Source organism: Schistocerca cancellata, chromosome 1 (genome assembly GCF_023864275.1).
Source record: "Schistocerca cancellata isolate TAMUIC-IGC-003103 chromosome 1, iqSchCanc2.1, whole genome shotgun sequence".
Classification (NCBI taxonomy): Eukaryota; Metazoa; Arthropoda; class Insecta; order Orthoptera; family Acrididae; genus Schistocerca; species Schistocerca cancellata.
The window spans coordinates 475,159,727-475,182,771 of NC_064626.1; the positions used below are offsets into that span (position 1 = coordinate 475,159,727).

The 23,045-nt window shown below is 39.5% G+C and overlaps 1 protein-coding gene across 2 annotated transcripts in view; it reads right to left on the reverse strand.

Annotated features, from left to right (window-relative positions):
- LOC126177185 (uncharacterized) overlaps positions 1-23,045 on the reverse strand; it is a 232,332-nt gene that overhangs the window by 53,236 nt on the left and 156,051 nt on the right. For both annotated transcript variants that reach the window (XR_007535796.1, XM_049924436.1), the window contains exons 4-5: positions 19,512-19,681; positions 6,845-7,032 (exon numbers count right to left, since the gene is read on the reverse strand). Coding sequence is in view for 1 of the 2 variants with exons in the window: in XM_049924436.1 (XP_049780393.1) it covers positions 6,845-7,032; positions 19,512-19,681 (358 nt within the window). In the remaining variant the exon portion in view is untranslated. The remainder of the gene's footprint in view (positions 1-6,844; positions 7,033-19,511; positions 19,682-23,045) is intronic.

Below are 23,045 nucleotides of genomic sequence, written 5' to 3' on the forward strand. Positions count from 1 at the left end.
AAGCTGGCAGGCACTCACTGAATACCTGGCAAACAAACTGAGCAGCTTTGCCTTTGCAATGCAAATATTATCAACTGCACCTGACATGGACACACGAAAAGTAGTATATACAAGCTACTTCGAATCCAATAGTAGGTGTGGTATTGTTTTATGGGGTATCTCGACAAACATAGTGCAGATACTAAAAATACAGAAAAACATCATTCAAAATATGTGCACTGCAAAGCTCAAAGAACCATGTCGACCATTATTTAGAAAACTAAAAATATGAACTCTGTCATCCTTATACATGTATGAGATTATTATATTTTTTACACCAGACATGAATTATTTGAGGGACACCATTTTGTCCATTCACATGATACTAAAAACAAAGAAAATTTTATGTTCCCCACCCACCACCTCAGACTGTATGCCCAGGGACCTCAATACATGGGGATGAAAATTTGTAATAAATTAAAAGGGGAACAAGTGGATACAGACGAATTTTGGATCATTTAAAAGAATGCTATATGAGGTACTGACACTGAAGTGTTATTACTCAGTGGATGAATTCATGCGGGACAAACTAGAAATTTGAGCTGGATACAATGTGTTACACGTTACAAGAAATATCCTTATAGTGTTATTATTTATTATAGTGCTATTATTTATTAATGTAAAAAGCACTGTAGATGTTTTATAAATTTTTGACATGTCTCCTGTACGCAAACCAAATGGATTGCAAATGTATGTCATGAGATGAATAAAACACAATTCACAACTACTGGATCCTTCCACATAAGATACAAATTATCATCACATATACAGTAATTATAATCAAAGAGACCAGTTTACATTAGATATGTTTCACATGACATTGTGTGAGGCCGAATTTTTGAAAACCACAATTAATTGTTGCAACTGGGTCACCAGGATCATCACCAGAGTCATTAATACAACTACCTTCTACATTGTAATGGCACTGCATAGTGGTTAGTGTATTAACTTGATGTGGGGAAGGTCGTAGGTTCAAATCTTATTGAATGTAGCCTTTTTTTTCTAGACCTAATAAAAAGACTTTGATTATAATTTTTATTAAATTGGTTTAGTTGTAATTCTTTTTTTTTTCATTTCTAATACTTCATCACATCATCTTCATTATCTGTGTTGAGCTAAAACGTGTGCCTTTTGGCCTTCTCTAGTAACAGTGTTGGCTCTCCTGCCAACCACAACATTATCATACTGACTTATGAAATTTTGCTGCAGAAGATGGCTATGGCATCAAACATGTTATGAAATTTTTCTGTTTTGACTTTGCTCATACACTTCTGGAAATGGAAAAAAGAACACATTGACACCGGTGTGTCAGACCCACCATACTTGCTCCGGACACTGCGAGAGGGCTGTACGAGCAATGATCACACGCACGGCACAGCGGACACACCAGGAACCGCGGTGTTGGCCGTCGAATGGCGCTAGCTGCGCAGCATTTGTGCACTGCCGCCGTCAGTGTCAGCCAGTTTGCTGTGGCATACGGAGCTCCATCGCAGTCTTTAACACTGGTAGCATGCCGCGACAGCGTGGACGTGAACCGTATGTGCAGTTGACGGACTTTGAGCAAGGGCGTATAGTGGGCATGCGGGAGGCCGGGTGGACGTACCGCCGAATTGCTCAACACGTGGGGCGTGAGGTCTCCACAGTACATCGATGTTGTCGCCAGTGGTCGGCGGAAGGTGCACGTGCCCGTTGACCTGGGACCGGACTGCAGCGACGCACGGATGCACGCCAAGACCGTAGGATCCTACGCAGTGCCGTAGGGGACCGCACCGCCACTTCCCAGCAAATTAGGGACACTGTTGCTCCTGGGGTATCGGCGAGGACCATTCGCAACCGTCTCCATGAAGCTGGGCTACAGTCCCGCACACCGTTAGGCCGTCTTCCGCTCACGCCCCAACATCGTGCAGCCTGCCTCCAGTGGTGTCGCGACAGGCGTGAATGGAGGGACGAATGGAGACGTGTCATCTTCAGCGATGAGAGTCGCTTCTGCCTTGGTGCCAATGATGGTCGTATGCGTGTTTGGCGCCGTGCAGGTGAGCGCCACAATCAGGACTGCATACGACCGAGGCACACAGGGCCAACACCCGGCATCATGGTGTGGGGAGCGATCTCCTACACTGGCCGTACACCACTGGTGATCGTCGAGGGGACACTGAATAGTGCACGGTACATCCAAACCGTCATCGAACCCATCGTTCTACCATTCCTAGACCGGCAAGGGAACTTGCTGTTCCAACAGGACAATGCACGTCCGCATGTATCCCGTGCCACACAACGTGCTCTAGAAGGTGTAAGTCAACTACCCTGGCCAGCAAGATCTCCGGATCTGTCCCCCATTGAGCATGTTTGGGACTGGATGAAGCGTCGTCTCACGCGGTCTGCACGTCCAGCACGAACGCTGGTCCAACTGAGGCGCCAAGTGGAAATGGCATGGCAAGCCGTTCCACAGGACTACATCCAGCATCTCTACGATCGTCTCCATGGGAGAATAGCAGCCTGCATTGCTGCGAAAGGTGGATATACACTGTACTAGTGCCGACATTGTGCATGCTCTGTTGCCTGTGTCTATGTGCCTGTGGTTCTGTCAGTGTGATCATGTGATGTATCTGACCCCAGGAATGTGTCAATAAAGTTTCCCCTTCCTGGGACAATGAATTCACGGTGTTCTTATTTCAATTTCCAGGAGTGTACATGGTAGTGTTCAACACCAGGAACAAAGTGATCATGATATTAGATCACTTTCTCAGATACACTCCACATCTTAAGGTCATGGTTAGATCAGTACAGGAGGTTAAATTCAGGGCTATGAAACAGTTGTCTGCCACAGTTCGATCACTGCTCACTCAAAATCGGTTGTCAACAGAGCATCTCACAATTCTGTCATACCTCGCAGTGGCCACTTCCAACACTGTTCGGAGTTACACATTAACATCCAGCAGTGGATGTGGCAACACAGTAGTGTCAAGTGGCAGATGGGAACTATCAAGTAATTTTAATCAGATTATAGATTTGTAATCTGGCACTTTCCTATTAGACTCATTGAGCACCAAGTGAGGTGGCACAGTGATTAGGGCAATGGACTCACATTTGGGAGGATGATAGTCCAAGCCAGCATCCAGCCATCCTGATTTAGTTTTTCCGTGATTTCCCTAAATTGCTTCATGCTAATGCCAGGATGGTTCCTTTGAAAGGACATGGCCGACTTTCTTCTCTAATCTGATGGGATCAATGACCTCGCTGTTTGGTCCCCTCCCCCAAATCAACTAGCCAACCAACTCATTAAGCCACAGTCTTTTAATACATCCTTGTCAAATTTATATATTTTTACAGTTTCTCAGGTTGGAAAACTTGAACACTGAAAACCTTTGATTGTAAAAATTGGTTTAAACAATATAACAAAACTGTGTATTTTTCAAAATGTAAATTCATTACAATTAAAGTTATGTTACTACTAAGGAAATGTTGATTATCACAAAATAAAACTTGAAATAATACTATGTAGAACTTTCAAGAAAATTGATTAGGTCAATGGGAATTTTATTCTACTGAATCCAAGAATTCTAGTGTAAAACACATTGGCACTTCTGTCACACTGTAGCTTTACATATCAAAATCATATGTGAGCACATTATATACTAAAATACTAATAAATTATTATGTAATATGATAAAACACAGCCACTTTGGAGTGAAAAAAATGATAAAATGCAATGATATTTTTATCATTTTGGCTAAAAAATCAAAACAAGTGCTGATTATTTCTATTCAGCAATGGGAATGACAATACAGAAATGTCTATTAAGATTTTTTGTCAGTGGCACTGTACATAATAGCATAGAATAAATGAAGAAAAATTGGAGCAAAATATAAACATTTTTAAATGGCTTTGAATAAAAATAATATTACATTGTTAAGGATATTTATATCTATATTATGAAAGAGATAATTTCAGACATTGTTATCTTACATAAGACTTCTGGGGTAATGTATATAAGGTCAATAACTTATTTACTGTACAAAAGTAAAGAATAAAATTACAATACAAAGCTAAAATAATCAAACCTCTTGTAGAGGACCCTTCAAAGATTATAGGAATTCTAACACTTCCATCACAGCATTTTTGCTCTTCAAGTTCAATCACTTAATGTAATAAAAGTAAAATTCAAACAAACTGTGAGATACAGTACCACAGTACATGATATAATATAATTTACAAATTTAGTGGTCAAGACATGAACATGAGTTCCCTTCTTCAAAACACTGTAGCACGATTCTGGCCTTGTGACATGGAAAGTTATTCTTGCTGGAAGACGCCAACACCTTGGGGAAGGCATCAGTCACAAAGGGATGGAAGCAGTCTGCAATAATGCTCATGTGGTTCGCAACTGCCATGCTGCCCTTGATTACTACCACAGGTTCCATGGAAGCTGAGGTGAATGCCCACTGTAGCGTACTATGGGCCAACTGGCCTGCACCCATGGTGTGGTTCACGTTTTGAGTGCCATGTACTTTGATGATGGCATATCCAGTGATGACCATCAGCATGATGTAACAGAAAAACTTGGTTCATCTGACCATGAAACACCTTTCCATTGGTCCATAGTCCAGTCTCAATGACCTTGTGTCCATTGCAATGATTAAGTGCTGATGTTGCTGGGTCATCATGGGAAGATGCAGGGGTTGTCCGATGTTGAACCTCATGTTCAACAATATGCACTGAATGGCATCCTTCAAAACACTTCTGCCTGCACCAGCATTGTTTTCTGTCATCAGATCTGCCACAGATCACCACCTATCAAGCTTTACAGCATGGGAAAGCCTCCAATCTTGATGGTCTGTGAAGAAGCATGGATGGGTTCTGGGTTGTTTGGGGGAAGAGACCAAACAGCGAGGTCATCGGTCTCATTGGATAAGGGAAGGATGGGGAAGGAAGTTGGCCGTGCCCTTTCAAAGGAACCATCCCAGCATTTGCCTGGAGCGATTTAGGGAAATCACGGAAAACCTAAATCAGCATGGCTGGACGTGGGATTGAACCGTCGTCCTCCCGAATGCGAGTCCAGTGTGCTACCACTGTGCCACCAACCAGTGACATCTTATATTACTTTATGTAGATGTTCATGTCAGTAGCATATGAACAGCTGAGCGGCTTCATCATTTCCCAGATGTTCATTCCCATATACAAGGCCATTAGAATCTGTCCTCTGTCACAGTTGCTCACGTCAGTGGATTTCCCCATTTGTGGACTACAATGATTCCCCAATTGTTTCTGCTCCATTTATATGTGTCCACAACATCACCAGGTGGCTTTCAGTCTTATAGCGAGCAGAGATCATAATATTTTGGCATACTAGTGGCAGTAAGCATCATAGCCAGCAGAAGTAGTTTATTGAACCAGAGATGGTTGAGGGACTCGGCTGTTCAGTACAGAAAGTCAAGTAATCTAATTTCCAAACTGTTATTTTATTGGGCTACCAGTTTTGGCGATGTATTACACCATCTTCAGGCCTCCCGACCGATGTGTAGAGAGATTCCAACCTTGGCTCTGGTCAAAACAGGGACCAGCATCTGAGGAGAACACACACATCCGAGATGCTATCAGGCTCCACCTCTGCACTAACAAACCATGTGCCCATACTTTACAGGAATTACACAACCTGTGCTTAAATACCTGTTGTCACGTACTTCCGGGAACCTAACCTACCGAGGACTTGTTGGACTCATGCCACACATAATCACTGCTCCATTGCATTCCAAAGGTGGACCAAAATCTAGATGATCAGATAATTTATAAATCAAATTTTTAATAATGTGTGCCTTTAAACTGTTCTTCAGTTTCTGTGGCTTCCACATTTCATGCATGCAGCATGCATTGCATCTGAAATGAACTAGTTTAAGAATTTTGCATGAGAATAAAGTACTTCATTATGAATCTTATATAATAAAGCACAGTGTACACAGAAATTAAGTTTTATACCTTGTGTTGTTGTTTTTGTTGTGTTTGTCATAGTTCATACAAAATTGTAATCTATTATTAACAACAGTATCCTGTGTAGTTACAGCTAAAAGTACTGAGAAGTAAAGTAATGGGCCCCAATACCATTATTCAACACTTTTATTGGTTGCTTTGTATAATAAACTCTTTGCTGACTTTTTCTACGTTACAACATTAAACAAACTGAGAGGGAAAGCATGAAAAACAAGCTAATTCCACTGCAAGTCATTATAAATGGTCAAAATTTTATCAATTAATCTGCATGAATGTAGTGTATTGATGACTTTTTCAGTTCATACTGCTATGTAAAAGTGTTTTTGGGATAACATAATAAAAGATAAACAGTGTTGATCCTAAGATATATATAAGATAAAACTGCTTCATGAAGTAAATAACTAAAATAAATGTAGAGCCCACTTCAATGTCATAAATATTTTTACTCTTTATGCCAGTATATTTATTCTTGAGTGATATTTGTAACTATCAATAAAATGTTTGTAATGTAGCTGTTATACATGCAGCTATAACATCTGATATAAAATAATTTATGCAGAGGTCAATTCTGGGTAGAGAATACATCACTGCAAAATTTTCTTAAACATGCCAGCAGTTACTGGGCAAAAAACTAAGAACTCACTGGCAACTATCCAGCTGAATATGCAATAACTTCTATTGAGAGCTTAAGATTCTGTTGGCAATGTCATGTTCTATAACATCATGTATATCACTTAAAATTTGAGGAAAATGAATAATTGCTTTGGAATATAAGTGCTTTGGAATATAGCTTCATGGAAAAAATACCAAATGAACTAACCTCTAGGCCTCCTTCTGAGTCTTGGGCCAACAGAGTGAATGAGCCATAATCAGTATGTTCTCCACAGCGTATTGCTGCCTCATCTATTTCTGGTGTCCAAGGAGGATAGTAGAGTAGTCGGACACATGTTTCATTGTCTTCTCCCAGCATTCCACGGTGCATGTCAAGAAGATAATCTGTTGGAAGCTCTGAAGAAAAGTATCTGAATCAGGACAACACAATCATGTTTTTACACAATTTCTAGTTCTTCAGAGAACATCTCTCTCTCTCTCTCTCTCTCTCTCTCTCTCTCTCTCTCTCTCTCGGCTCCTCCCCACCCTCCCTCTCTCTCCTCTACCACTAATGAAAGTATTACTCATCCAACTCCTAGTCAGCTTGAACATTTACCACAAGAATACCTTTTATTTAATATTTTCATAACTTCACAGTCATCCTAACTGGTAACTTGTCATCAACTCTCTCATACAATATCATTGGATAATAGAGGGTGCAGCAAAAAACAGTGAACCAAAAATGTACAGTGTTTCATAATTTCAATGGATTACACAAAGCAATTTTTACTAATGAAATTGTTCAAAGCTTCCTCCATTTTTATATAGACATTGAACACACCTTTTAAACACCAAATTACATATCTTGTCACATTAACTTCCTATTATCGCCAAAAATGCTCTCAAATTCTTGTTGAATTAAATCATCTGCTTTATGTTTATTGATTTTTGTTATGAAAACTTTTTCAGTATCATCCACATTGAAAAATCATATGGTTTGAGGTTCAGTGATCTTGGAGGCCAATTGATTTTATGCCGCCTTCCTACCCACTCTTGAAAATTGTCACCCAAAATTGCATGGACAATGCAATCTGTAGTGCAGTGGAGCACTGTCTTGTTACTAAATGTGGTTATTTTGTACAATTTCAAACACAATAATAGCTTCTCATAAGATTTTTTCAAGATACCTTCCCACAGTCACAGTCCCATTGGAAAAATAAGGATCTATCACACCTTTGCTGCATGTACCAGCCCAAACTGCAACACCAGGAACATTTAACTGCTCCTCAATAACAAATTGCAGATTTTCAGAAGGCCAGTACACACAGTTGTGTTGTTAACTCTTCCATTTAACTTAAAGCTTGCTTCATCAATTCTCAGGACGGTTTTGAAAAATTTTGGATCACTTTTATTGTAGATCACACATAACTCACATAATTCATGCCCTTGATCAGGATCATCTCATTCACAATGTGTAGTAGTGTAGGCTTATAAGGCTTCCGAGGTAATGATTTTAACGTTCTCCTTCAATTTCTTTCAGAAAATTGTGTTCCTTAAAGCTATTCTTGCGTAAGCTGCAACTCTCACAAAATTCAGTCATAAGAATGTATTGGCAACTTCTCATTCAGTATTATGAGACTGCTATATTCTCTTAAAAATAAAAGTTCATCTGGATTTGACAGCATCTCCAACATAGTACTAAAGTTTTGTTCTGACAAATCTGAAATGTGTAATGCATCACTAACTCAAGGTACTTTTACGGAGAGATTGAAATATGTCATTGTTAAACCTTTCTATAAGAAAGGAGATAGGAGAGATGTCAATAACTACCGACCTGTTTCACTACTGGCATCATTTACTAAAATTTTTGAGTAGGTAATGTATTCTTGAATAATATCCCACCTGAGAAAATCATATCCCCAGTAAATCACAGTTGTTTCAGAAGAGTTACTCAACTGAGAATACTACTAACACATTCACTCAACAAATTTTACATGCATTAAATAGCAAAACAGCACCGGCTTGTATATTCTGCAACCTATCTCGCGGAATTGGTGTAGGCGGAAAGCCTCACTCGTGGGGTGGAATCTGAGCTAATTATTTGTAGTACCGTTCCCACAACCGATCGCGGTCCTCTGGTTTGGAGCCCAGAAGAAGGCTTAAACCGGAGGCTCAGACGATTCTGCGGAGATCTGGGGTGCAAATTTCTTGACCTCCGCTATAGGGTGGAGAAATGTAGGGTCCCCCTGATTAGGTCAGGCGTGCACTACACACCAGAAGCGGCTGCAAGGGTAGCGAAGTCGTGTGGAGTGCACATGTGAGTTTTTTAGGTTAGAGAATTCCCTCCCTAGGCCCGACAAGACGCCTCCTGAGACGCGGCAAGGTCGGAGTAGGCAAAATGCAACAGGGAATAACAATATTAATGTGCTAATAGTAAACTGCAGGAGCGTCTATAGAAAGGTACCAGAACTGCTCTCATTAATAAATGGTCACATTGCCCATATAGTACTAGGGACAGAAAGTTGGCTGAAACCAGACATAAACAGTAATGAAATCCTAAACTCAGATTGGAATATATACCGCAGAGACAGGCTGAACAGTGAAGGGGGAGGCGTGTTTATAGCGATAAGAAGTGCAATAGTATCGAAGGAAATTGACGGAGATCCGAAATGTGAAATAATGTGGGTGAAGGTCAAGGTTAAAGCAGTCTCAGACACGGTAATTGGATGTCTCTATAGGCCCCCTGGCTCAGCAGCTGCTGTGGCTGAGCACCTGAAGGATAATTTGGAAAATATTTCGAGTAGATTTCCCCACCTTGTTATAGTTCTGGGTGGAGATTTTAATTTGCCGGATATAGACTGGGAGACTCAAACGTTCATAACGGGTGGCAGGGACAAAGAATCCAGTGAAATTTTTTTAAGTGCTTTATCTGAAAACTACCTTGAGCAGTTAAACAGAGAACCAACTCGTGGCAATAACATATTAGACCTTCTGGTGACAAACAGACCCAAACTATTTGAAACAGTTAATGAAGAACAGGGAATCAGCGATCATAAAGCGGTTACTGTATCGATGATTTCAGCCATAAATAGAATTATTAAAAAAGGTAGGAAGATTTTTATGTTTAGCAAAAGTGACAAAAAGCAGATTACAGAGTACCTCACGGCTCAACACAAAAGTTTTGTCTCAAGTACAGATAGTGTTGAGGATCAGTGGACAAAGTTCAAAACCATCGTACAATATGCGTTAGATGAGTATGTGCCAAGCAAGATCATAAGAGATGGGAAAGAGCCACCATGGTAGAATAACCGAGTTAGAAAACTGCTGCAGAAGCAAAGGGAACTTCACAGCAAACATAAACATAGCCAAAGCCTTGCAGACAAACAAAAATTATGAGAAGCGAAATGTAGTGTGAGGAGGGCTATGTGAGAGGTGTTCAATGAATTTGAAAGTAAAGTTCTATGTACTGACTTGGCAGAAAATCCTAAGAAATTTTGGTCTTATGTCACAGCGGTAGGTGGATCAAAAACAAAATGTCCAGACACTCTGTGACCAAAATGGTACTGAAACAGAGAATGACAGACTAAAGGCCGAAATACTAAATGTCTTTTTCCAAAGCTGTTTCACAGAGGAAGACTGCACTGTAGTTCCTTCTCTAGATTGTCGTAGAGATGACAAAATGGTAGATATCGAAATAGACAACAGAGGGATACAGAAACAATTAAAATTGCTCAAAAGAGGAAAGGCCGCTGGACCTGATGGGATGCCAGTTCGATTTTACACAGAGTACACGAAGGAACTTGCCCCCCTTCTTGAAGTGGTGTACCGTAGGTCTCTAGAAGAGCGTAGCGTTCCAAAGGATTGGAAAACGGCACAGGTCATTCCCATTTTCAAGAAGGGACGTCGAACAGATGTGCAAAACTATAGACCTATATCTCTAATGTCGATCATTTGTAGAATTTTGGAACACGTATGATGTTTGAGTATAATGACTTTTCTGGAGACTAGAAATCTACTCTGTAGGAATCAGCATGGGTTTCAAAAAAGATGGTCCTGTGAAACCCAGCTCCTGCTATTCGTCCACGAGACTCAGAGGGCCATAGACATGGGTTCCCAGGTAGATACCATGTTTCTTGACTTCCGCAAGGCATTCGATACAGTTCCCCACAGTCGTTTAATGAACAAAGTAAGAGCATAAGGACTATCAGACCAATTGTGTGATTAGATTGAAGAGTTCCTAGACAACAGACACGGCAAAGTAGGAGTAGACAAAATGCAACAGGGAATAACAATATTAATGTGCTAATAGTAAACTGCAGGAGTGTCTATAGAAAGGTACCAGAACTGCTCTCATTAATAAATGGTCACATTGCCCATATAGTACTAGGGACAGAAAGTTGGCTGAAACCAGACATAAACAGTAATGAAATCCTAAACTCAGATTGGAATATATACCACAGAGACAGGCTGGACAGTGAAGGGGGAGGCGTGTTTATAGTGATAAGAAGTGCAATAGTATCAAAGGAAATTGACGGAGATCCGAAATGTGAAATAATGTGGGTGAAGGTCAAGGTTAAAGCAGTCTCAGACATGGTAATTGGATGTCTCTATAGGCCCCCTGGCTCAGCAGCTGCTGTGGCTGAGCACCTGAAGGATAATTTGGAAAATATTTCGAGTAGATTTCCCCACCTTGTTATAGTTCTGGGTGGAGATTTTAATTTGCCGGATATAGACTGGGAGACTCAAACGTTCATAACGGGTGGCAGGGACAAAGAATCCAGTGAAATTTTTTTAAGTGCTTTATCTGAAAACTACCTTGAGCAGTTAAACAGAGAACCAACTCGTGGCAATAACATATTAGACCTTCTGGTGACAAACAGACCCAAACTATTTGAAACAGTTAATGAAGAACAGGGAATCAGCGATCATAAAGCGGTTACTGTATCGATGATTTCAGCCATAAATAGAATTATTAAAAAAGGTAGGAAGATTTTTATGTTTAGCAAAAGTGACAAAAAGCAGATTACAGAGTACCTCACGGCTCAACACAAAAGTTTTGTCTCAAGTACAGATAGTGTTGAGGATCAGTGGACAAAGTTCAAAACCATCGTACAATATGCGTTAGATGAGTATGTGCCAAGCAAGATCATAAGAGATGGGAAAGAGCCACCATGGTAGAATAACCGAGTTAGAAAACTGCTGCAGAAGCAAAGGGAACTTCACAGCAAACATAAACATAGCCAAAGCCTTGCAGACAAACAAAAATTATGAGAAGCGAAATGTAGTGTGAGGAGGGCTATGTGAGAGGTGTTCAATGAATTTGAAAGTAAAGTTCTATGTACTGACTTGGCAGAAAATCCTAAGAAATTTTGGTCTTATGTCACAGCGGTAGGTGGATCAAAAACAAAATGTCCAGACACTCTGTGACCAAAATGGTACTGAAACAGAGAATGACAGACTAAAGGCCGAAATACTAAATGTCTTTTTCCAAAGCTGTTTCACAGAGGAAGACTGCACTGTAGTTCCTTCTCTAGATTGTCGTAGAGATGACAAAATGGTAGATATCGAAATAGACAACAGAGGGATACAGAAACAATTAAAATTGCTCAAAAGAGGAAAGGCCGCTGGACCTGATGGGATGCCAGTTCGATTTTACACAGAGTACACGAAGGAACTTGCCCCCCTTCTTGAAGTGGTGTACCGTAGGTCTCTAGAAGAGCGTAGCGTTCCAAAGGATTGGAAAACGGCACAGGTCATTCCCATTTTCAAGAAGGGACGTCGAACAGATGTGCAAAACTATAGACCTATATCTCTAATGTCGATCATTTGTAGAATTTTGGAACACGTATGATGTTTGAGTATAATGACTTTTCTGGAGACTAGAAATCTACTCTGTAGGAATCAGCATGGGTTTCAAAAAAGATGGTCCTGTGAAACCCAGCTCCTGCTATTCGTCCACGAGACTCAGAGGGCCATAGACATGGGTTCCCAGGTAGATACCATGTTTCTTGACTTCCGCAAGGCATTCGATACAGTTCCCCACAGTCGTTTAATGAACAAAGTAAGAGCATAAGGACTATCAGACCAATTGTGTGATTAGATTGAAGAGTTCCTAGACAACAGACACGGCAAAGTAGGAGTAGACAAAATGCAACAGGGAATAACAATATTAATGTGCTAATAGTAAACTGCAGGAGTGTCTATAGAAAGGTACCAGAACTGCTCTCATTAATAAATGGTCACATTGCCCATATAGTACTAGGGACAGAAAGTTGGCTGAAACCAGACATAAACAGTAATGAAATCCTAAACTCAGATTGGAATATATACCACAGAGACAGGCTGGACAGTGAAGGGGGAGGCGTGTTTATAGTGATAAGAAGTGCAATAGTATCAAAGGAAATTGACGGAGATCCGAAATGTGAAATAATGTGGGTGAAGGTCAAGGTTAAAGCAGTCTCAGACATGGTAATTGGATGTCTCTATAGGCCCCCTGGCTCAGCAGCTGCTGTGGCTGAGCACCTGAAGGATAATTTGGAAAATATTTCGAGTAGATTTCCCCACCTTGTTATAGTTCTGGGTGGAGATTTTAATTTGCCGGATATAGACTGGGAGACTCAAACGTTCATAACGGGTGGCAGGGACAAAGAATCCAGTGAAATTTTTTTAAGTGCTTTATCTGAAAACTACCTTGAGCAGTTAAACAGAGAACCAACTCGTGGCAATAACATATTAGACCTTCTGGTGACAAACAGACCCAAACTATTTGAAACAGTTAATGAAGAACAGGGAATCAGCGATCATAAAGCGGTTACTGTATCGATGATTTCAGCCATAAATAGAATTATTAAAAAAGGTAGGAAGATTTTTATGTTTAGCAAAAGTGACAAAAAGCAGATTACAGAGTACCTCACGGCTCAACACAAAAGTTTTGTCTCAAGTACAGATAGTGTTGAGGATCAGTGGACAAAGTTCAAAACCATCGTACAATATGCGTTAGATGAGTATGTGCCAAGCAAGATCATAAGAGATGGGAAAGAGCCACCATGGTAGAATAACCGAGTTAGAAAACTGCTGCAGAAGCAAAGGGAACTTCACAGCAAACATAAACATAGCCAAAGCCTTGCAGACAAACAAAAATTATGAGAAGCGAAATGTAGTGTGAGGAGGGCTATGTGAGAGGTGTTCAATGAATTTGAAAGTAAAGTTCTATGTACTGACTTGGCAGAAAATCCTAAGAAATTTTGGTCTTATGTCACAGCGGTAGGTGGATCAAAAACAAAATGTCCAGACACTCTGTGACCAAAATGGTACTGAAACAGAGAATGACAGACTAAAGGCCGAAATACTAAATGTCTTTTTCCAAAGCTGTTTCACAGAGGAAGACTGCACTGTAGTTCCTTCTCTAGATTGTCGTAGAGATGACAAAATGGTAGATATCGAAATAGACAACAGAGGGATACAGAAACAATTAAAATTGCTCAAAAGAGGAAAGGCCGCTGGACCTGATGGGATGCCAGTTCGATTTTACACAGAGTACACGAAGGAACTTGCCCCCCTTCTTGAAGTGGTGTACCGTAGGTCTCTAGAAGAGCGTAGCGTTCCAAAGGATTGGAAAACGGCACAGGTCATTCCCATTTTCAAGAAGGGACGTCGAACAGATGTGCAAAACTATAGACCTATATCTCTAATGTCGATCATTTGTAGAATTTTGGAACACGTATGATGTTTGAGTATAATGACTTTTCTGGAGACTAGAAATCTACTCTGTAGGAATCAGCATGGGTTTCAAAAAAGATGGTCCTGTGAAACCCAGCTCCTGCTATTCGTCCACGAGACTCAGAGGGCCATAGACATGGGTTCCCAGGTAGATACCATGTTTCTTGACTTCCGCAAGGCATTCGATACAGTTCCCCACAGTCGTTTAATGAACAAAGTAAGAGCATAAGGACTATCAGACCAATTGTGTGATTAGATTGAAGAGTTCCTAGACAACAGACACGGCAAAGTAGGAGTAGACAAAATGCAACAGGGAATAACAATATTAATGTGCTAATAGTAAACTGCAGGAGTGTCTATAGAAAGGTACCAGAACTGCTCTCATTAATAAATGGTCACATTGCCCATATAGTACTAGGGACAGAAAGTTGGCTGAAACCAGACATAAACAGTAATGAAATCCTAAACTCAGATTGGAATATATACCACAGAGACAGGCTGGACAGTGAAGGGGGAGGCGTGTTTATAGTGATAAGAAGTGCAATAGTATCAAAGGAAATTGACGGAGATCCGAAATGTGAAATAATGTGGGTGAAGGTCACGGTTAAAGCAGTCTTACACATGGTAATTGGATGTCTCTATAGGCCCCCTGGCTCAGCAGCTCTTACCACTTGACATCTGCATCTACATTTATACTCCGCAAGCCACCCAACGGTGTGTGGCGGAGGGCACTTTACGTGCCACTGTCATTACCTCCCTTTCCTGTTCCAGTCGCGTATGGTTCGCGGGAAGAACGACTGTCTGAAAGCCTCTGTGCATGCTCTAATCTCTCTAATTTTACATTCGTGATCTCCTTGGGAGGTATAAGTAGGGGGAAGCAATATATTCGATACCTCATCCAGAAACGCACCCTCTCGAAACCTGGCGAGCAAGCTCCACCGCGATGCAGAGCGCCTCTCTTGCAGAGTCTGCCACTTGAGTTTGTTAAACATCTCCGTAACGCTATCACGGTTACCAAATAACCCTGTGCTGTGGCTGAGCACCTGAAGGATAATTTGGAAAATATTTCGAGTAGATTTCCCCACCTTGTTATAGTTCTGGGTGGAGATTTTAATTTGCCGGATATAGACTGGGAGACTCAAACGTTCATAACGGGTGGCAGGGACAAAGAATCCAGTGAAATTTTTTTAAGTGCTTTATCTGAAAACTACCTTGAGCAGTTAAACAGAGAACCAACTCGTGGCAATAACATATTAGACCTTCTGGTGACAAACAGACCCAAACTATTTGAAACAGTTAATGAAGAACAGGGAATCAGCGATCATAAAGCGGTTACTGTATCGATGATTTCAGCCATAAATAGAATTATTAAAAAAGGTAGGAAGATTTTTATGTTTAGCAAAAGTGACAAAAAGCAGATTACAGAGTACCTCACGGCTCAACACAAAAGTTTTGTCTCAAGTACAGATAGTGTTGAGGATCAGTGGACAAAGTTCAAAACCATCGTACAATATGCGTTAGATGAGTATGTGCCAAGCAAGATCATAAGAGATGGGAAAGAGCCACCATGGTACAACAACTGAGTTAGAAAACTGCTGCAGAAGCAAAGGGAACTTCACAGCAAACATAACATAGCCAAAGCCTTGCAGACAAACAAAAATTACGTGAAGCGAAATGTAGTGTGATGAGGGCTATGTGAGAGGTGTTCAATGAATTCGAAAGTAAAGTTCTATGTACTGACTTGGCAGAAAATCCTAAGAAATTTTGGTCTTATGTCAAAGCGGTAGGTGGATCAAAAACAAAATGTCCAGACAGTCTGTGACCAAAATCGTACTGAAACAGAGGATGACAGACTAAAGGCCGAAATACTAAATGTCTTTTTCCAAAGCTGTTTCACAGAGGAAGACTGCACTGTAGTTCCTTCTCTAGATTGTCGTAGAGATGACAAAATGGTAGATATCGAAATAGACAACAGAGGGATAGAGAAACAATTAAAATTGCTCAAAAGAGGAAAGGCCGCTGGACCTGATGGGATGCCAGTTCGATTTTACACAGAGTATGCGAAGGAACTTGCCCCCCTTCTTGCAGTGGTGTACCGTAGGTCTCTAGAAGAGCGTAGCGTTCCAAAGGATTGGAAAACGGCACACGTCATCCCCGTTTTCAAGAATGGATGTCGAACAGATGTGCAAAACTATAGACCTATATCTCTAACGTTGATCATTTGTAGAATTTTGGAACACGTATTATGTTCGAGTATAATGACTTTTCTGGAGACTAGAAATCTACTCTGTAGGAATCAGCACGGGTTTCAAAAAAGACGGTCCTGAGAAACCCAGCTCGTGCTATTCGTCCACGAGACTCAGAGGGCCATAGACATGGGTTCCCAGGTAGATGCCATGTTTCTTGACTTCCGCAAGGCATTCGATACAGTTCCCCACAGTCGTTTAATGAACAAAGTTAGAGCATATGGACTATCAGACCAATTGTGTGATTGGACTGAACAGTTCCTAGATAACAGAATGCAGCATGTCATTCTCAATGGAGAGAAGTCTTCCAAAGTGAGAGTGATTTCGGGTGTGCCGCAGGGGAGTGTCATAGGACCGTTGCTATTCACAATATACATAAATGACCTTGTGGATGACATCGAAGTTCACTGAGGCTTCTTACAGATGATGCTGTGGTGTATTGAGAGGTTGTAACAATGGAAAATTGTACTGAAATGCAGGAGGATCTGCAGCGAATTGATGCATGGTGGAGGGAATACCAATTGAATCTCAATGTAGACAAGTGTAATGTGCTGCGAATACATAGAAAGATAGAACCCTTATCATTTAGCTATTAAATAGCAGGTCAGCAACTGGAAGCAGTTAATTCCATAAATTATCTGGGAGTACGCATTAGGAGTGATTTAAAATGGAATAATCATATAAAGTTGATTGTTGGTCAAGCTGATGCCAGACTGAGATTCATTGGAAGAATCCTAAGGAAATGCAATCCGAAAACAAAGGAAGTAGGTTACAGTACGCTTGTTCACCCACTGCTTGAATACTGCTCAGCAGTGTGCGATCCATACCAGATAGGGTTGATAGAAGAGATAGAGAAGATCCAACGGAGAGCAGCGCGCTTGGTTACGGGATCATTTAGTAATCGCGAAAGCGTTACGGAGATGATAGATAAACTCCAGTGGAAGACTCTGCAGGAGAGACGCTCAGTAGCTCGGTAAGGGCTTTTGTTAAAGTTTCGAGAACTTACCTTCACCGAAGAGTCAAGCAGTATATTGCTTCCTCCTACATATATCTTGCAAGGAGACCATGAGGAAAATCAGAGAGGTTAGAGCCCACACAGAAGCATACCGACAATCCTTCTTTCCTCAAACAATACGAGACTGGAATAGAAGGGAGAACCGATAGAGGTATTCAAGGTACCCTCCGCCACACACCGTCAGGGTGCTTGTGGAGTATGGATGTAGATGTGGATGTAGATGTAGATGTAGACATTTGATTGTGCGAATCACAGTACTATCCTAAATAAACTAAGGCTTTAGGGAACTTGTGATACAGCCAACCAATAGATAATTTCATATCTAATGAAAAGAATGCAGGAAGTTGTACTTAGTAATTCAGCCGATGTACTCAGGTGAGATTCTTCTGACTGGAGAGAAATCACGTATGGGGTTCCCCAAGGATCAGTCTGAGGACTGCTATTGTTTCTTATGTATATAAAATTGATCTTCTGTCTAATATACAACAAGCAGATTTAGTTCTTTTTGTGGATGACATTAGTATCATAATCAAACAAAGCACACATGCAGCAACAGAAGAAACAAGAATGTGTTCTTAAAAGTATCACTGACTGAATTTCTGTGAAAGGTCTCATTCTCACTTTCAAAAAGACACGTGTTCATTTCTGCACATCTATGAGTATTACACTGATGATAAATGTAACACATGGTGAGTAAATAATAAATAGGATAGAAAATTCAAAATTTTTTGCTTCCGCATTAATGAGAATTTAAACAGAAAAAAACACATTTTGAAACTCACATTAGCACTTAGAATCATTGTGAATCTTGGAAACAGACAAATCAGTAAGTTAATATATTCTGAGTGTTTTCAGTCAGTGATGTCATATGGAATAATGTTCTAGAGTAACTCACCTTTAAGAAAGAAAGTCTTCATTGCTCAAAACTTTACTGTAAGAATAATATATGGTGCAATCATATTGTAGAAATTTGTTTAAGGGGTTAGGCATTCTGACTACTGCTCCATGAAATACTTATTTCCTCATGAAGTTTGTTGAAAATACAACACTGCAGTTCAAAATGAGCAACGATGTACATTATTACAATACCAGAAGAGAAACAACATTCACTGCACCTCATTAAGATTGTCTTTAGCACAAAAAGGGGTGCACCATGCTACGACCAACACTTTTGATCACTTACTCAGTGATATAAAATGTCTGACAGACAGCAAAGTAAAATTTGAAAACAAACTGAGAATGTTTTTCTCTGACAGTTCCTTCTATTCTAGTCCACAGAAGAATTTGGTTGATAGGAACTACCTATTTCATTTCTGTATATTAAAAAGTTAGTCGGTCATATTTAAAAATTAATTTGCAATGTAAATTTAAAATGACTCATTTCAAATGATTACAATTTATCAAACAAATGATCCGTGGAACATGAAACTCACTGACTACGGAGCAAAACAAATGAATAGATTAAAAAAAACTTTTCAGAAAGAGACTGAAAGTCTTAAAAATAAAAACAAGCCACTCTGAACCTAAAGGTAAGTGGAATGTTTTATGTAACAGAGACACACACAACTAGATAGTGAGGAATAAACAACAAAGATCCATCAAACAATGGAAAACACATGATAGAAAAAAGTCAATATTGTGAAAAGGATAGAGTGTTTCTCACCACGTGATCAGTAGCAACCTATTCTTTTCGTAATATTATCAACAAAGATAAATTTACAAAGTTACTTTTACACTACCATATTAATCAAAATTTTAAATTTGTAAATATAAAAAATAGGGCAAAATTATAAATTAATTTTTGAAGTTATGGCACACTATGATATTTTAATTCCTCATCTAAGACTTCATTCATGTTTTATAAGTTCCCTAAAGCTGTTTTTACAAGTCTGTCATAACTTCAATAGCACACTTACCAAAACCGGCAGCTAGAACACGTAACAATAATGAAGCCACCCTTTGAAAGTCGTATGCTACAGATGTAACAATGGCACGGAATCCTGGTACTTCAGATTCTGGTAGCCCTCTGTCCAACCAGAGAACATTGAAAGTGTGGCGCGCTTCATCAGCTGGTTCCTTTGAGAACCTGCACTAACAAAGAAGTAAGCAAATAAATGTGAAAAGTTACACACTAAACAAACGTATACTGGATAAAAGAAATGTATTGAGATTACAAATTATTTAGGAATAAAGGAGATGACTCACTGAAAGGCAGAAGCACTGTATCATTGATAGGTGCACAAACAAATGGTAGACCTTGGCTAGCTTTCAGAATCCATTTCCTCTTTCAAGCTTTTGGGAAAAACATGCACACAAACACACATACACTCACTCATAAACACGCACCTGTCTCCCTACATTGTGCTCAGTGAGTGCTGACTTTCGTTTGTGAACCTCTCAAAGACACAGCACTTCTGCCTTTTCATGAGTCGTCTCCTTTATTCCTAATCAATTTGTAATTCTCAACCAGAACTTTCCATACATTTTTGTACTGAGATTAATGATATGTGGTTGATGTTACATACCAGCACAGTAGAAGAGCAGTTAGCATCATGATATTTTCAAGAAAAAAGAGCCTACTTGGTCACGTAGCTGTGAAAGTATACGCAGGTAGAACAGCGGGGGAGGGGGGGGGGGGGGGGGAAGGAGAGAGAGAGAGAGAGAGAGAGAGAGAGAGAGAGAGAGAGAGAGAGAGAGAGAATTGATTGTAAAATTTCTGAGGATGGCCATCCAACAATAAATAAAAACTTAATGAAAATTCCTTGTCCAAAAGCATATTTGTAACTATTATGTTAAGAAAATACTGTACTGGTATTTCCAGATGCTACCAGAGAGGTGTTGTGCATCACAATGTTGTTTACTATTGAAATTCCAAGATCCTGCATTTGTAGATGAATCAATCATTAATTTTTGTCTCACTGCAGATATCTCACAAAAAGACTGAAAGTAATGTTAGACATTTTGGAAATCAAATGGAGGCTTAAAAACCATCATTCTTCCCACATACCATTTGTGACTAGAACAGAAGAGGAGGGAAGTGACTAGTGTATGGAGTACTCTCTGCTATGCAGCTCTCAGGTGCACCAATCCAAGATAACTTTAATAGGCTATTGGTCTTACAGAAAAGAGCTGTAAGTATAATTTGTGATACTAGCCCTAAATAACCCTCACAAAGTTAACTCCCAAAAACTTTAATTTTAACAGTAATTACTATATCTATATTTAGAGTACTTTTGTTGATCAAAGTGCTGGAGGCATACACTCTAATCTACACCAACATAACACAAGCACCAAAGAGAGACAATATGTTAATAGGTACAGGAAAGCTTGAAACCCAAAATGTTGGCAGATGAAGGTGAGGTGCCAGTGTCTGTCATAATTAAGACTGTTTCACAGATTGCAATACCTTTGGCATAAATTGCCAACTATTCATTTAGTGAAGGAAAGTTTCCAGGAAGGTTGAAAATATCAAAAATGAAGCTGTTATTTAAAATGGGTAGATATATGCCAGAAAACTATCAGCCAGTGTCACTTCTTTTAGCAGTCTCGAAAACATCTGAAAAATGGATGTATCATCAAATTAAGGAACATCTAAGTGATCATAAGTTACCAATAGTAATCAGCATGGCCTTCAGGAAGGTAAAATCCCAGAAATAGGAGCAATGTGTGCCACTGAACAAATAATCAGAAATCTTGAAAAAAATAGCATAGTAGGAGTTACTATAGATCTCTCCAAAGCAGTTGATCTGTCAATAATGGCATTCAATAATTTTGAAAAATTGGAAGCACTATGTATTCAAGAGTCTGGAAAAAAGGGGTCTGAATCACACACACAAAACTAAATGCATTGTACAACTGATATCACTTTAGTCCAGTCACAAAATCAGTTTAGTTTCAAATGCAAAGAAAAGGGAACTAGGAGTACACCAAGGCTGACGAAAGGCATTAAAATATCATGTACTGAAAAGAGGAGACTTTATGAAATCTCAAAAACACAAAATGTTACAGAAGAATTTCTGGTGTATTTCAAGAATTATAAGAGAGTGCTTCACAAAGTCATAAAAGAAGCTAAAAAACAACAAATGATCACCATATAAAAATGGCCAGGAACAAAATGAAAGCCATGTGGAAGATAGTCAGAGAACAAGTAGGAAATGAGACCTCCGAAAATGTAAATCTCCAGGTAATCCAAGATGGCAAAAAAATTACAAATCCAGAAGAAGTAGCCAATGCTTTTAATACATACTTTGCAAATATTAGTGAAAAATTACTCTCTGACATAAAATCTTCAAATAAGAATCCTGCTACAACACCATCAAATCAAAATAGAAACTGCAACTCCCTATTTCTTACTCCAACCAACCCTAAGGAAATAATACTATCAATTAGAGAGTTAAAAACAAAATTTTCAACAGGTGTGGATGAGATTCCAGATTATGTCATTAAAAATGTGGGTGAACTCATTGCAATACCATTAGCCCACATTTTCAACAGTTCATTAACAAATGGAGTCTTTCCTTCCTGCTTAAAGACAGTGAAACTAAAACCACTGTTCAAAAAGGGTAAGAAAGAAGACATAGCCAATTATAGACCTATTGCCTTGCTATGTACATTTTCGAAAATACTAGAAAAAAATTTTCATAAGAGGTTGCTAAATTTTCTAGAAAAGTGCAAATTATTATCCGCAACCCAACATGGCTTCCGGAAAGGCCGATCAACAGAAACAGCAATATATGAATTTCTGGGTGAAGTACTCGAAAAAATTGATAGTGGACAAAAAGTATCTGGCATAGGCCTGATCTGTCTAAGGCTTTCGACATCATAGACCACACCCTCTTGCTGCAGAAGCTTGAAAGAATTGGTATCAGAGGTATGCCTAACAACTGGCTTAGATCATATCTTACTGACCGCAAGCAAGTAGTAGAAATACATTTTCACAAAGAAAATAAATCAACAAGACACTATTCTGATTATAAAGCAGTAAAATATGAAGTATCGCAGGGCTCGGTACTGGGCCCCATCCTATTTTTGGTATATATAAATGACCTAACATCAACCAACCAATACCATAGTACTATCCAGCCTGCAGATGACACAAGCATATTAGTCAGCAGGAAGACTGCAGAGATACTACAGACAAGACTGTCTGAGGCATTAACAAATGTTGTAAACTGGTTCAACCAAAACAAACTAATAATAAATAAAAGTAAAACAGTAGCATTAAATTTTCATAATGTCAAGAGAAACACTGAAGAGGATATAAGAATTCAGATGTCAGACACAGATATTGCAAGTGTGCCTAATACAAAATTTCTGGGGGTCTGGCTACAGGATAATCTAAGATGAGAAACTCACAATTACAACATATTAAAGAAGCTAAGTGCCATGTGTTATTAAATGAGGGTGCTAGAAAACTGCTGCCATAAGGACTGTCTAATAAAAGTTTACTA